The 16,257-nt window shown below is 37.8% G+C and overlaps 1 protein-coding gene across 1 annotated transcript; it reads left to right on the forward strand.

Moving 5' to 3' along the window:
* The first annotated feature begins 1,536 nt into the window (after nt 1-1,536).
* On the forward strand, nt 1,537-4,717 carry LOC126587306 (HVA22-like protein k). Its single transcript, XM_050252346.1, has 8 exons — nt 1,537-1,646; nt 1,734-1,792; nt 1,899-1,996; nt 2,675-2,726; nt 3,271-3,334; nt 3,643-3,738; nt 3,990-4,062; nt 4,250-4,717. Exons 1-8 carry the CDS (start codon nt 1,629-1,631, stop codon nt 4,342-4,344), a joined length of 555 nt encoding a protein of 184 aa, XP_050108303.1. The 5' UTR covers nt 1,537-1,628; the 3' UTR covers nt 4,345-4,717.
* Nucleotides 4,718-16,257: the final 11,540 nt, after the last annotated feature.

Genomic DNA, 16,257 nt, shown 5'->3' on the forward strand with positions numbered 1-16,257 from the left:
AATTGGTTCCCTAAAATGAATGAAATGGCTTCTATTTATAGAATTTTCCAAAGCCTAATTTTGAATATATTATTCAGATGAAATAAATCGTTTCTGCCAGGCGTTGACACGTGTCCTGTTTGATGACTTTTCTGATGATTCTCGATTTTTCGTTGAGTCACCTGCTATGTGTAAAATTTATGTGACACGTGAATGTTGAAATTTTAATTATTGATCAACATTTATTTCACCGAAATTTCGATGTCTACAGTATTTAAAAAAAACCCTACCCCCACACTCTCTCCCTCCCTTCATCAGTGCAAAAGCTTGGATCTTCCACTGAGGTAAAAGCTTACTGAAACCACATACACATTCAAACATCAAATCTTTCAAGAAATTAAGAGAGAGATAGAGAGTCAGAGAGAAGAAAGAGAGAAAGAGAGTCCTCTGACACCATCGATAATGTCAAGGCCAAGATCCAAGCTAAGGAGGGCATCCCCCCGAACCAGCAGTGCCTCATCTTCATCGGCAAGCAGCTCGAGGACGCCCGAACCCTCGCCGACGGATATGGAGATAGAGGGAGGGAAATTGGGGATGGAGATGGTGGTGAAGGTGAATCGGCGTCAAGTTCCGACAATGGAGTAGGTGAGGGCTCTAGCAGAGAGGAAGAATAGACGGTAGTGGTGAATTGGACTAGAAGGAAAGCGAGAAGCAAAGGCGAGAGAAGTTTGATGAACCTTGACATTGTTGAAGGAGAAGGAGGAGGCATCAGCTCGAGGTGTTTGTTTCCTAAGAAAATGTGGATCTGATAAGAAAGTGAGAAGATAGGAAGTTGAGATTTTGGGAAGTAGTTTTGAAATTGAGTGGAGGAGATCTGAATTTGAAAAGATGAGACCTCGGGAGAAGGGAAAAAGGGGACGACTGCGATTGAAGGGGATGATCGGGATTCAATAAACCAGTTGCTCTGGCGCTCCTCCAGCTGCTCTGCCGCTGCCTCTTATACCCGGACCAACGGCTTGCGCAGCCTCATGCGTCGGAGGGAAATGGGGGTTGGTGGTGGTTTGAGTTCAACATCGTCTTTCAGTTTGAATTTTACTGAAACTTTGAAACTAATTGAATTGGGGTTTTCCTTTTGATCTGAAAGAACTAAACTTTAGGGTTTAAGAGTGGGGGATTGAATTGAAATATTGTGTTTGGGGATGATTTGATAGGAATATTTTGTTGTTTTGATTTGCAAGGGTTTTGGGTTTTTTCCTTCTTGTTTTTTTTAATACTTTATTTAATTAATTATTTTAATATTTTTTTAATGAAACGTGGCTCCCTGTCATTGTCCACATAAGTGCCACGTCATCAGTTAACAGCAGACTTAACAGTTTGATTAACGAATGTATGAGACTGTCCCAAAATTAACATTTTAGGTATGACTCTGGGACGAAAAAAACTAGATGTACTAAATGTTGAAAACCACGAAACATGAGGGTAGTAAACTAAGATTTAGCCAAAATTTAAAGTTAATATATGATTTAACCAAGAATTAAAAGGTCATATTCCATGCTAAGTCACTTCCTTGGCGTTTCTCATTTAAGAAAACAAGGGCTAAAGTCTTTTTGGGTCTCTCTAATCCAAATATCTCGTACTTCACTGTAAACATGGCTCCACCAAGCGAGGTGAGCGATCTCTCTCTCTCTCTGTCTTCTGCGTGTTTGATCTTTCCTTCAACATTTAAAATCTAAAATCGTCGCTGGTTTGTGTAGGTCGGATTGCGGGTACTGCTTTCCCCCTTTGGTTCCAACGTCCTTGTCCGGACCGCTTGGTAAGCAAACTTCTCTTTTGGGGGCTTTTGTTCTATCTTAATTAGTTTCTAGGTTTTAGGGTTTATGTTTTTTTTTTCACTGTTTCTGTAATGGGTTTTTGTGCAGCTGCTCTGTGGGGATTGCTTTACCTGTTTACTCGACGTTTAAAGCTATTGAGAAGAAGGATCAAGAGGAGCAACAAAGAATGCTTCTTTATTGGGCAGGTTCGAAATCGATTTCACCAATTTTATATTCTTCCAGAATCCAAATACATTATCTGTCATTTTTTGTGTACTACTATATCGGTGTTTGCATATGCTTGAGAAATTAGACACTCACTAATGAATTGTTGATCGGTTTTCGATGAATTGACTGAAGCTACGATTTTATTTTACGAATTGTTAATGGGTTTTCGATGAATTGTGTGTAGGTCTGATTTTAGTTATACCTTTTATGAGATCAGCATCGCAAATGCAAAGAATTTCCAGGAAAATGATTTATTCTGTTAACCTAAGAAAGCCTTCAAAAAGAAATTTTAGGGGAAAAAAACAGTTGGGTGACCCTCTTACTAGTTGTTATCTGGACGATATAAAAAGGTACAAAGCAAGTAAATGATATGCTGAAGAACCCTACATTCCATGTTCAATGCCTTTAGATACCTAACTTTGGGAAACTTAAGGTACTAGGTTGGCATGGAGATACAGGACGACTAGAGAGGGTTTTATTCATGTGTGTATATGTTAAAATGGTCTGATCTGCAAGCTTCTTGTTTAGGTATTTGGGTCTTTTTCCCAGTTGTAGCTGCTGACTGCCATCCAGTGTAGTAGTTCACAGTTTATTTACATTCTCCAGGGTTTGTTTTATTCGTTTTTTTAATGGTGATTTTTTCTTGCTACTTGCAGCTTATGGATCTTTCAGTGTTGCAGAAGTATTTTCAGACAAAATTCTCTCCTGGTAAAGTTTTTCTATATAACATGATATTAGATCTGCATATATATGAATATAATGTATTTGCTGAAAGTTTTAACATAGATCTGTCTCTTTATATATAGTCTATTCACATGCATAGTGGTTAGATTTTCCCTGGTTCTAAGTATTTGAAGTAGGTACTTTTAGGATTTCATTGGTAGTATGATATGAAAAAGGTTATGATTAGGAAATAATATTAAGTTGATTTTCATTGTCTTCTATTAATTAGGCGGTGTCATAACTCTTTTGACAGACCTTAATTTGAAATGGAAATGAGATTGCCTACCACATATTTTTACCTTATTATCCCTTCTCTTCTCCCTCTCCTTCCTCTATTCAATTGTATCGTGGAAACAAGCACAGTTCATTGTTGCATTTGTTTTCATATTTCTGGATTTGTAAATGCGTTTAACAATGTGAAAAATGCTGCTAATTAGCAAGTGGTAATATCAAGTTTAAAAAGTTGTTTTACTGCTTTCCTGAATGTATTATTCTAATCTAATGATGGTTTTTTTCCACACTTCATTAGGTTTCCGCTCTACTACCATATGAAGTTTGCATTTCTTGTTTGGTTACAACTTCCAGCCTCAAATGTAAGCATGGATAAATTGCAGTTGGTTTCTAGTGCAAGTTTGCATTTCTTGTCTGATAGTATTGTCGGTTTTAGTTTGAGAAAACTTCCATTATTTACTTTTCTGATGAACTCGATGTCTTTTTTAATTAGATACCAGTTGTTGTTTTTTAAATTTTTATTCCAAAAGGAAAAACAATTTCAGAAGGTGAAGGCAAAGTTCATTGCATATGTTCAGTTATTCTTATCTTGTGAAGGCTGACCAGAAATACTACAAATAGCACTCTTTAAGCTCTTAGATAGCTTGGCTAACAGCTTGTTGTGTAACAGGGAGCAAGGCATTTGTATATGAACCATCTGCGTCCATTCTTTCAGAGACATCAAGTCCGACTTGATCAAGCTGTGGATTTTATTTATGGCCAAATGGTAATTACTCATCATGGATCTTTGACGTTCTTATGGAAGAATTGTTGTGTTAACCATGTTTGATAGTATTTTCCTGAAAACACTGATTTATTGTCAAATTGTTCTCGGCATTATGATGCCACTCCATAACTATTGAGATCTCAGTTATACAATAATATGATGACTCTACTTTTGACAACTTCCAAGTGCTGAGCTGCTAAGGCTTGTATGAGTTGCGCATTATTGAGGTCTGATAGATTCTTAATTTGCAGACTAAATTCATCAGCTCACACCAAGGAGAATTACAGTTTGCAAAGGCACTTTTCATGAAGATTGTAGCTTCAGGTATGAATGGAATTTATTTGTAGTTTGCCGCTATCTCAAGACTAGATATTAGTGACTCTTTTCTATGATTTTTAAATGAAAAAACACGTTTTAGTTAGGTTAGGGTTAAACATCGATACAATCAATTTACTCTGAACATAAAATATGTGGTGGCTTGTAACCTACATATACTTTCTTTATGGAGCAGTTAGGGGCATCGTCCCAGGGCAAAGGCAATCAAATCGTGCGATCGAAGGCCCTGCGAAAGAGAGTCAAGACACTGAATCAGATATAGATGAGTAGATCAGTAAAGCATTCTCCACAGGCACCAACATGTTTGATAGATTTGGTAGTTAAATGTGTTAAAAGGCTTTTTTTTTTCTTTTTTCCTTTTCGGGTCGTAATTGACCTTGTTCATAATATAATACACATAATTTCTCTTGCTAGTTGCTTGTGGAACCCTAGTTCTCGTACAAGAAGTGAGACCTTTGACTACGATTCTTGGCATGACTTGTACTTATTTTTTTCACCATGCCTTAACTTCCAGTTTTTTATTTCATTAAAATTTCATTGGACAAATTGTTCCATGATTATGATTTCCGGCAGTTGTAAAACTCGTTGGTGCTTTATCATGCCAATTGTCATTTATTTTAGTAGTCTCTTTTTTAGGTTCAAATCTCATGGACGTCTTATCTTCTTTTTATCCTTTTTCCTTTTTTTATTTTTTATTTTATTTTTTTATTATGTTTTTTGGTGTGATACAAGCAAGATATTGAGCAACTGGAGAATTCAACTTGGGACTTTGGATCCGGTGGTGGATATTTTTTAGGCTTAAATGCCAAAATGGTCCTTGTATTATATTCATATGGTCAATATAGTTTCTGTATTTTCGATTTGGCTAATTTAGTCATTGTGTTTATTTCTGTTAGCCAATTAAGGACATCTCATTCAATCTATGCTAAAAAATTATAAGATGTTGTGACATGTTCTAATACATATTGTGATTGTGTAAATCTTAAGTAGAGATAGATTAGGAATCCTTTGGGATCTAAAAGATCTTACCTAATAGACTTTGTATTATTTGGGGAGTAAGTTTCTCTCCTTCTTATGCACAAGGATTGAGGAATTAACACACAATTCCTTAAGTCTATTCTCCACTCTCTTTCTCACCATGCCGCACGCCTCAATTAAATATAGACCACAACACGTTATCAGCATGCTCTTCATGCTGTGCTAAAGAGATTTTATTCGTCTTCAATTAGGGGAGTATTACATTTCAATTATTTTTAATTGATTAAATTTTGATTTTATTGAATTCATATGCTTTTATTGATTAAATTTATTTTTCTTGTGTTGAACATGATCCAAGCTTTGAAGATGGAAAACCAAAATTGAAACTTCTACAAACCCGTTCACAATATTCATCATGCAATCCATATTCTTCTAAAACAACGGTGTTTATCTTGATATTTTTCAACCTTGATTGCATGAACCTTCACCATAATGCATGACCCAACGTTACGATTTACGAATTTTAGATTCTACATAAATTTTTTATGCATTATATCCATAATATTGCTATTATGTGAATTGAATATGTGTGAATAAGCAAGAAAAAGAAAGAATAAAGCAAGCCCTAGAACTTGACTAGGGCTTGGAAACATGGATATATATGTTTCAGATTTGGGCCTAATTTATGGGAGCCCAATGCTTGAGCACTGAGCTCACGCTGGACCTGTGTCTACACCATGGCTTGAAGCCCACGGTTGTACCAAGCCGCGAAGCCCAATTGGGCCACGCAGCTCATGGCCCCACCGTACGGAATTACATTGTTTATGACGTCTTATTCCCTTAACCCCCTGCACCTCGACAGAATCGAGGATTGCGCCCGCATCCGTAACCATCACCAAATCTGGATGATTGCAGGACCATGGTGATATAGAAGTTGTCCACCACCGTCGATCTCGACGATGGAGATCAATTTTCCCAGTTGAAACACTTCATTGGATTTCTTTAGACACCCATTGCAATTCATGGAGCCTCTCCAGCTGTCTTCTGCCATCTTGTTTTTTGAGATTCTATGGGGACAAGCATGGATCGACGGCCTTGACCTCTGTGAACCATGCTCGCTGCCTTCCCTTATGACGTCGTTGGCCTCCATTGTTTCCAGACGAAACCCCTCACCTATCGTAAATGGGCTCGGATCTCATGCCTTAGAGGCCTTGGGCCTGTACTTTTCTCGAACCACACCCAACAAACAGCCCCAGTGTTGGGCTTAGGACCTCGTGACCCGTTTTGGTTTTTAGACCTGCTGCATTAATAGCCAGCCTATCAGCCTATTCCGGGCTTTGAGCTCATTCTTTTATTTTTCTGGGCTTTCAACCTTTTTTTTTTTTTTTCAAGTTGGACCTGTAGTCCAATTCGTGTGAAAAAAAAAATGTTTTCTTTTGGGTCTATTTACTTTAGCCCATGAAAAACTACCCCATTTAATAGGAGTTGTTTTTCACTTTTTCTTTCTTAGCCCATATTTGGGCCTGAGTTCTGTTAACCCAATTTTTTTTTCTTGCTGACCCACCGTCAAGCTGATTAAAATAATAATTTTTGGACTTGAAGCTATATACCTTTTTTAGGGTCGTTTCCCTAAACTTTCACACAAAAGGTCCCAAAGCTACCCACTATTAATATATTTGTTTTCTTTTTATATGTTATGTCTTGTATATATTGCATTTGTTTGCAAGTTTTATGAACTTGAAGTTCATACTTCCAAACCCGAAATTTCACAAAAGTGTCATAGAAACCTAAAGTTTCTTAATGCGCAACACTCATGTTAAGACCTGAAGTTCTCCATGCTTAAATCTGTTTAAACCAAACCATGTCTTAGAACCTGAATGTTCTAACTTTGATGTTGATGGAAATTTTATTTCCTAAAACACCAATCATATTCTTGTTTTCACCATTCAGCGTATTGTCAAACCCTAACAAGTTCGATTTCACTTATTTGGAAGTTTCGGAAAAAAACTACTTTATATGGATACAAGACGTGACACCTCGCTTGACTACGACTAGTTGCGAAATCATTGTAGCCTGTTATGGTGTGGAAGAGCTGAATATGCCTCCGCCATGATCTTCATTTGAAGACTAATGCTTAAAGCATATCAAATGGAAGTACCTCACTACCAAGGACTCCATGGCTCTTTGACTCGCTCCTATGAACCGTTTCAAATCATTCAAAGATGAATTCTTGCTCGAAGCAAGATATGATTGAAACCTTTTACGTCCATGAAAAGATACAATTATGAAGTTTATATCCGATTGAATTTTAACTGAAAGAAAATCTTTCTCGTCCTTTTATATCTAAATTGCTCCTGAAGTAGCAGTATAGAGAGTGGAAGTTTATCAAATTCTTGGATCTGATTACTACCACACTTGTGAGAGAAAGGCACCCTAGCAATTCGGCTAAGAGGTACCGAACGGTTAAACCCAGTTTCGACTGGAGTCTACCGAATGGTGGTGCCTTGCTTCGGCAGGGATGCACCGACATGCATGCTTTGTTTCGACAAAGATGCACCAAAGGGCATGTTCTGCTTTGGCAGAGGTGCACCAAACGGTATTGCTCTGCTTTGGTAGAGGCGTACCGAACAAACCTCTTTAGTTTCGACTGGAGCCTACCGAACCCAAGTCTGGGTCTGTCTCTCCCTCACAATCTAATTTCGAGTTTGTTTTACAACATATGGTAAAATTAGGGCCTGCCAAGATATGGTATCATGCCCGCATCATGATCCTTAGTAAAAACCTAAAACTTCAAGAATAAGGGATAATATTCCTGAACCTCAATCATGTAGAATCTAATTCCGTTTTGACGAAATAAATCATTCGTTTTGCACTTGTCTGTACCCCTACCAATGTTGTTGATGAGTACCATCCCCGTAGTCAATTCGTGAGACTAATTTTGATCCACCTAACACATTTGAAAGAGCAAAATTTGACATAGAAGGCCTATTGGCCGAACCCCCTTGTATATTTGGTTTACTTTGTAACAATTTATTTTACGAATTTAAGATTGGTGTTTGGATGTCACTATTATTCTCGAATAAGAGTTAATTACCAAAAATTACCACATGTGACTAATACAATTAACTCATGCTTAGGTATGTTTTGTGGGAAGTTAGTTGTATGGTTTTATGCTAAATTCATACCTAGTCACCCCTTGACAACCCCTTCAGGCTTATCCAACCTGATTATGGGGCATGGCACTGCCCTATATTGTCCAAGGGTACTAATTTTACCATAAAGGGAAGCCTTATACTCACTTCGTTCTGGAAGAACGCTTTTTTTTTTTAGCTTTAACGATATTTGAAAGAATTATTACCATATTGAAACCAATGTAGAAAATGGAGTGAAATTCCTTTGCACTTCCTATGAATATGGCCAAAAGCATATTCTAGAGAATATGGAATGCCTAACGAGTGGATTACACGCATGTAGGCCCACTGTGTAGCCGGCCAGAAGCCTAAGATTTCAAGGGAATTTTCGCTATGGATGTACGATTGGGATATCTAGGATGATTTGTAATGTGCCATTTTGGGCATCCTCTTAACAGAAGTAAAGACATCATACCTGGAAGCATACCATGCTTTAGCACCCTCCATTTTTTCTACAAAGGATTCAAGGGGACATTTGTGGATTGATTCAACCACCCTGCTAACCATTTATATACTTTATGGTATTGGTTAATGCTTCTACATGTTGATCACACGTGTGGCTATTATCCACAAGCTGCATTTTCCACACTGGTGGCTCAGATTAATAAGCTCAGGGTTCACCGCCCTGATTATATGATTAAATTTATTTGATTGGATAAGTTGGATAATTTACATCAAAAACTTTCTATGGATATTCCATGACGAGGTTGGGTTTTGAAGTTGAAGATCAAGTACCCTATGTTCATGCCCATAATTCATTAAACGCCTTCAAATGATTACGCGATCGTTGGTCATACGTACCAAGTTTCCAATCTCTGCTTGGGGCCATGCAATATTGCAAACAGCCATGTTGGTCCGCTTAAGGCTAGTTACGACCCAACCTTATAAAGCGTGTGTCAGTTGATTACTAGATACGAACCCAACATATCGCATCTACGCGTCTTTGGTTGTGCAGTCTATGTGCCATTTACGCGGCCCTATACGTACAAAAAAAAAGGGTTCTCAAAGAAGGATGGAAATCTATGTCGGTTATGATTCTCCTTTTAAAATTCGTTACTTAGAACCTTTGACAGGCAATCTCTTTACCGCTTGTTTTACGGATTGTCACTTTTATGAAACAGTCTTCCTGCCGTTATGGGGAGATAAGAACGTCAATGTTCCTAAAGAACGACACAAATTATCATGGACGTCCCCACTATGTCTCACCTCGATCCCAATCTAGATCATCAGAGTCTAACAAGACATTTCTTCTAATTTAGCAAAAGTGACGAGATCACATATACCAGATGCAAATGTGCCTACAAAGATGAATGTGCCAAATGTATGATGTACCTTCATCCCTGAAAGCAGTAATGCCACTACTATGGCCTACCCTCGTACATTGGCGGCTATCCAATCAATTTGTCCTGCGCCAAAAGCGTGGTAGATCACTTAGTTTGAAGGATTCACTTCCTCAAAAATGGAGAAACATGGCACAAATGAATCCTCCCCTCGATCGTTGTCTCAATCATTTCCATATCATGAGATTAAATCTGAATTACTCCTGAGACTTGAAGTTCTTGGTCCAGTATACTAGTTTGGATGAGATATGAAATTGGAATGAGATTATCATAGATGATGTTTCATTTATATGATAACTACCAACATAAATGAAAAGCGACGATAACCAACCGCGTTCCATTGATTAGTGTTAATGTAAAACTGATTGGTCAACTAGAAGAATCAATTCATGATGAATGAGATGAACTAAATAGTGCGATATGACGACTTGTGGCGCAAGGCTTTTCTCACACGCCCTATGATTGATTGCAGCATGACAAATGTGGTTGTAGTATCTCTAGGATCCTGATATGAAACCTACATGGAGTTTCCAAATGACTTACATGTACTTATTCAAATAGTTCTATACCACAAGAACACCCTTTCGGTTTTGATGGCCTTCACTTTACGGATGTAGAACTATCCGGGCGGATGTGGTATACCAGTCTAAGTGAATATTTGATCAGTTAGGGATATATGCCCCTGCGTGTACAAAATTCGAAATTGCTAGAGTTGAGAAAACTGACTCGCACATAAAGTTGAACTTTAAGTTAAATGATCTTGGGAAAACTCAACATGACCTCGACTTGAAGTTTCAAGCTAGTTCTAATGGTATTTTGGTCCACCAGTCGAACTAGACCCTGAAGGTGTTACGTCCGAGAATACCTTGATCGTCTATACGTTAGATGCAAATGAGACCTTTACAAAGGATATGGAGCATAAGGTTCCATATTGGAACATAAGGCAACCATATCTAAGTATAATTGGCGTTTGTTGTACGTAGCTCAATGCACTAGATCGGACATCTTATGTGCTGATAATCTTTTGGCATAAAGCAGCACTGCGCCTACATGCCACCACCAAATTTGGTGTTAAAGACGTTTTTCCGTTACTACAGATTTAGGTTTATCTATCCCTATGCATCTCAGAATAGATCACGCCCCCTTGATATTCGTAATGATGCCTACCTTGTGGGGTTCACTGAATCATATTATCTATTTGACCACACAAGGTACATTCTCGAATGGTTATTTCTTTACCATTAAAGAACACCGCAATATCTTGGAGGTCCGTGATATAGACCTTTAGTTGTGAAACCTTTGAATCGTTCCAAGACTCACTGTATCTCATCACGTGAGAAATATGGTTGACAATTCTTGTTAAGCATATTCGAACTCCCTGCGATTTTCATCTATCGTTTAGTCCTAACAACGATCCATGAAGACAACATTGTATATATCGATTAGATCATGATACATCTAACAAGTCAACACCAAGCATATTATGTCTACATCAGCATGAGCATCAGAAGATTAAAGTCAAGCAGTCCGATCCCAAGCAACCTTGTTGACCTCTACATGGAATCAATGTCGAAGTCTACCTTCCAGAAGCTTGTTCGAGTAATTGGTATGCATAACTTTCTCATTTGCAATGCTTGTAGTTTCATTTGGAAGTTATGTCAAACTCGGGGGGAGTATCCAAAAGTATACTCACTTGACCTTAATGTACTATTTTTCCCTACGCTTAGAAGCATTTTTTCCCACTGGATTTTTGCTACCTGACTAGGTTTTGACGAGGCACCCATCCTGAGTTGATCATACCCTTGATAGCACTCTACATGTGTCCTAAAAAAGTATAGTTTTGACTTAATGCAACTTATCACTTTTGTCCTTTGAATATGAGTTTTTGTCCCGCCTTGTGTTTTGTCATAGCGAGGTTTTGTGAGTTTTACCACCCATGCATTCTTCCGTTTGTTTTGAGACTCGCATTCATTACTTGTGCCTACTAGACGAGACAACTTCATCAAACTGCTTCTACATTTGCCTGAAGATCCGATGCGCCATCTACTTGAGTATTTGCACACTCAAAGGGGAGTGTTGTGACATATGTTCTAATACATATTGTGATTGTGTAAATCCTAAGTAGAGATAAATTAGGAATCCTTTAGGATCTAGAAGATCTTTCCTAATAGACTTTGTATGACTTGGAGCAAGTTTCTCTCATCCTTATTACTATAAATAAAAGCATAAGGACTGGAGAATGAACACACAATTACTCAAGTCTATTCTCCACTCTCTTTCTCACCATGCTGCACCCCTCAGTTAAATATAGGCCACAACATAAGAGATATAATTACTCTTTCTCTTTATAGAAAAATGCAAATCAATGAGAAATAACACATATAAGAGATAAAACTTCCAATCTAAAAACTGAGTAAGGTTGTGACATAGAAAAGAGAGGGGGTAACGTTAGGGAAGAGGTCAGGGAGTTGGGAGGAGAATAATTTTTCTTCTAATTTTTAATTTAATTTAATTTTTAAATATTTTAAATCAAATAAATAATTTTATAAATAAGTTTATAATAATTTATAATTTTTTTTTTTACAGAAATTAGATGGAAATGTCCTTAATTGGATAACAGAGATAAACACAAAGACCAAATTGGCCGTCACGCAAATGTGACGTAGCCATGTGCGCAATGCGGAAGTGATAAGGATATGAAAATGTGAGTAAATAAAAATCAAACTAACTAATTTACACTAAACAAATATGTAAGTGTGAGTGAAGATATTTAAGTATAGTTACACTTATTCAGAGCGTAGGTAACCTAAGTGCAGTTTAGTAGGTCAAGTACTAATTATACAATACCAGAGAGATCATCCTACATTGATTACAGTCTGTCAGAACCACTGTCAACTCCTCGTAAGCCACCAATAAGCAAGCCTACCTAGAACTTGGAGAGGCGCAAAACAAAAAGTGTGAGTGGGCAAAAATAAAGTTTTTCAAAACCATTTCTCTTTTTCAAAAAATAATAATCCCTTGTCGTAAAACCCATATAATTTCCCAGAAAATAAAATAAATACATATATCGAAACCATACTTGAAATACCAAAATCCACATGTATGCCATGTCAAATATCTTAACATAATGAATAAATAAACCAAGTGAAGTAAATCAATGAAAAGTGATATGCCAGCCGAATCCACCTATTGTGGCATGTACGGCTAAACCTATAGCTCATCAAGTATGCCTGCACATGAGTCGGAACCATCTAATGTGGTCTGTACGACAGGGCTAGGTGTAATAAGTACGCTCAAGTGCTACGATCACGTGAAGGCTGTGCGATAAATCGCGGGTCACCTATGAGTCGGAACCATCTATTGTGGTCTGTATGACAGGGTTGTGCACCAACTTGGATCCAAGGTGAGCGTGAGGTGCGGGAGGTGAACATCACATGAAGGACTATGCCTTGGCCATGGGCGGGAGCACTAACACCGGGGTGCAGGTTTATGAGCTCTAAATGCATCTATATATAACCATCATAATGCAACTCACAATCAATAACACATATACTCACCTGGAACTTACCTAAGCGTCCACAACGTCAAATACTAACATACATAACTACTAATACATATTCTAAAATATAAAGCATTTGACATAGCATCTAAAATGCAAAATCATTTAAATAATTTTTTTCTGGGAAAAACGTAAGGCATATATACATATATTAAAAACCAAAAGCCCACTCACTGGTATGTGGCATGGTCGTAACCCCCGAGTCTCACCTGACTGCGTTCGTCCTCCGGAAACGTCTCACCTATATGGGAAACAACTATTTTAACATTAATTTTAAGCACATACTCAAAACTATGTAATATCTTCTCATACGTTGCTCAATTGAGGTGTTTGAATATACCATCGTGGCCTACTCAACACCACGAACATCCCCATATTTTTAGAAAAAAATTCCGATAACTCACGCTCCTTCACGCGCCGGCCAAGGCACGTGCCTGGCACGCTGACGGTAACCCTAACGCCGTTAGGGAATATTCTGTTAAATAATAGAATATACCGTTAAATATACTTGACGCCGTTAGGTATATTCCATCAAAATTGATGGAATATTCATCTTCTTCTCCGGTGGTTTGCCGGAATCCGTCGCTAGCCGCCGCTGCATTTGCCGGTTTCTGGAAAAACTTTAAACCTTAATATCTTTATTTCTCAACCAAATTTCATGAAATTTATATGGATTTAAAGCTTTCAACAAGGAGAACACATCGATACCTATTAAAACTCCAAAATCCAATAAAAATGGCTGGAAAATTTCTTGAAAACCGGCTATTCCTACAAACCCACTACCGAGCTTATTTCGACTTCCAAACTTAACCAAAACTAGTCTAACATCCTAGGGAAGTTGAATAATTACCTTACTAAGCCTCAAAACTAACTAAAACCTTCGCGATCACGTTGGAGAAAATTACACACCTTGCCGGAGCTCGGGTATCTCGAGTTCTATCAGTCCTCTCCTCAAACCAAGGGTAAGGCTCAACTCATGGGGTCGGGAGAAGTACGATAATACTAACCTTACACTCGATCTGTGAGGTTTTGAAAGGATTTGGGAGCTATGAGCTCGGGTTGTATGGAAAGAGAGAGTTCAAGAACTAGAGAGAGTGTGAAGGAAAAAGGGCACGTGTGTGTGTGTGTGTATGAAATTGGTCACCGGTTGGCCTAAATAAAAGGAAATAGGGCCTTGATTGGCCATAAGGTTTTAGGGATAACAATTGATCTAATAGCAACCCAAAGTTCTAATTGGACCCAAGAAAATATGAAGTAATGTAATTGGTCCATTTTCTTAGCCCGATATACATTCACAACACATCGATTCGAGGGCAAAATTGTCATTTCCACACTTTCAGGATATAATATATTTTATTTCGGGACGAGTCGTCACAATGGTTTAACGTATTCACTTATGTTAATAAAGTCCTAGCTTAACACCGATGGTCTACTAATTTTTGCATGTTAGTTAATTATTTAGGTTTTAAGAGGTCTTAGGTTTGATTGTTACCAAAAGTGAATTTAAATCACATTATTGGTAGCCCATTAAGAGGCTTAACTCACTCCTCCAATTCCTTAGCATAAATAATATCGTTTGTTAAAAAAATGTTAAAGACTAATTTAAAATCAACCCAACATTTAGTTAATTAACTTCGATTAAAAACTTCAAAATTATTTTAGTTAATTAACTAAATTTTTGTAGGCATAATTTACTAGACAATTATGGATGCCATATAGAGAGAGAGGGTGCAGTATAGAGAGAGAAGAAAGAGATGTGTAATTGTGGGTGTGTGTTATTCCACCCCATTGTTCCTTTATTTATAGTAGTAAGGAAGGTTAATTCCTTACCCTTTTAGGATTACAACTCTTAATAGGTAATCAACTCCTAATAGGAATCTAAGAGATATTCCAATATATACTAGGATTTATACAATCACATTCCTAATCTAATAGGACTGCAACACTCCCCCTTGAGTGTGTAAATACTCAAATAAATGGCGCATCAAGTCTTCATTGATGAAGCAAGTACAGTTGATGAAGTCGTCGGCACAATGAGCAAATGCGAGTCTCAGATCAACGGAAGAATGCATAAAAAAAGTAAAACTCACAAAACCTCGCTATGGTCAAACCCAAGGTGGGAGAAAACCCATAGACTAAGGAGAAAAATGAGAAGTTGCATTAAGTCAAAACTATACGTCTTTTGGACGCAAGTAGAAAAGCTCACAAGGGTATGATCAGCCCAGGATGAGTGCCTCGTTAAAACCTAGTAGGAAAAATGCTCCTAATCATAGGGAAAAAGAGTACATTAAGATCAAGTGAGTATACTTTTGGATACTCCCCCTGAGTTTGACATAACTTCTAAATGAGAACTACAAGCATCGCATACAAATAGTTAGGCATACCAATTCCTTGGACAAGCTTCTAGAAGGTTGACTTCGGCAGTGATGTCGTGTAGAGGTTGACAAGGTTATATGGGATTGGCTTGCATGACTTCAATCTCCTGATGCTTTGCTGATGTAGATGTGGACGCAATATGTCTTGGTGTTGACTTCGTTGATGTATCATGGCTTGGTCAGGTGGATACATGCGGCATAGTTTTCATGGATCATCGTTGGGACTCAACGATGGATGAAAACACAACAAGCACTTCGAATATGCTCAACAAGAACTCCTAACCATGTCTCGCTTGTGGTGTAGTGAAGTGAGGTGAGTCTTGGAACAATTCGAAGATTTCGCAACTAAGGTCATATCGTGGACCTCCAAGATATTGCGATATCCCTTAATGGTAAAAACATAATCATTCGGGGATTTTTCCTTATGCAGGTTTGATAAGTAACCGGGGTCAGCATAACAACAAGGCAATCATCATTCTAAGAATCAGGGGGATTGGATCCGCTCGAGATGCATTGGGATTTTCCCTCGTAGTTCCTTCAGGGTACGTCTTTAATACCAATTCAGTGGATGCGTGTAGGCACGGTGCTGCTTCTTTCCCAAGATCAACAACGAAGAAGATGTCTTGTTTAAATATAATGAGCTAAGTACAACAAAGCACAAAATTGAACTTAGATATGGAATTTTGGATTCTATAACCTCTTCAAGGGTCTCATTTGGATATAACGTATGGACGATCATA

This window comes from Malus sylvestris, chromosome 10 (genome assembly GCF_916048215.2).
Source record: "Malus sylvestris chromosome 10, drMalSylv7.2, whole genome shotgun sequence".
NCBI classification, from domain to species: domain Eukaryota; kingdom Viridiplantae; phylum Streptophyta; class Magnoliopsida; order Rosales; family Rosaceae; genus Malus; species Malus sylvestris.

Bases quoted from the DNA above. Each gene is read 5' to 3' on its own strand.
- LOC126587306 (XM_050252346.1), top strand. The intron at 3,335-3,642 runs GTAAGCATGGAT...GTTGTGTAACAG, and splicing joins TACAACTTCCAGCCTCAAAT to GGAGCAAGGCATTTGTATAT. The intron at 4,063-4,249 runs GTATGAATGGAA...TTTATGGAGCAG, and splicing joins CATGAAGATTGTAGCTTCAG to TTAGGGGCATCGTCCCAGGG.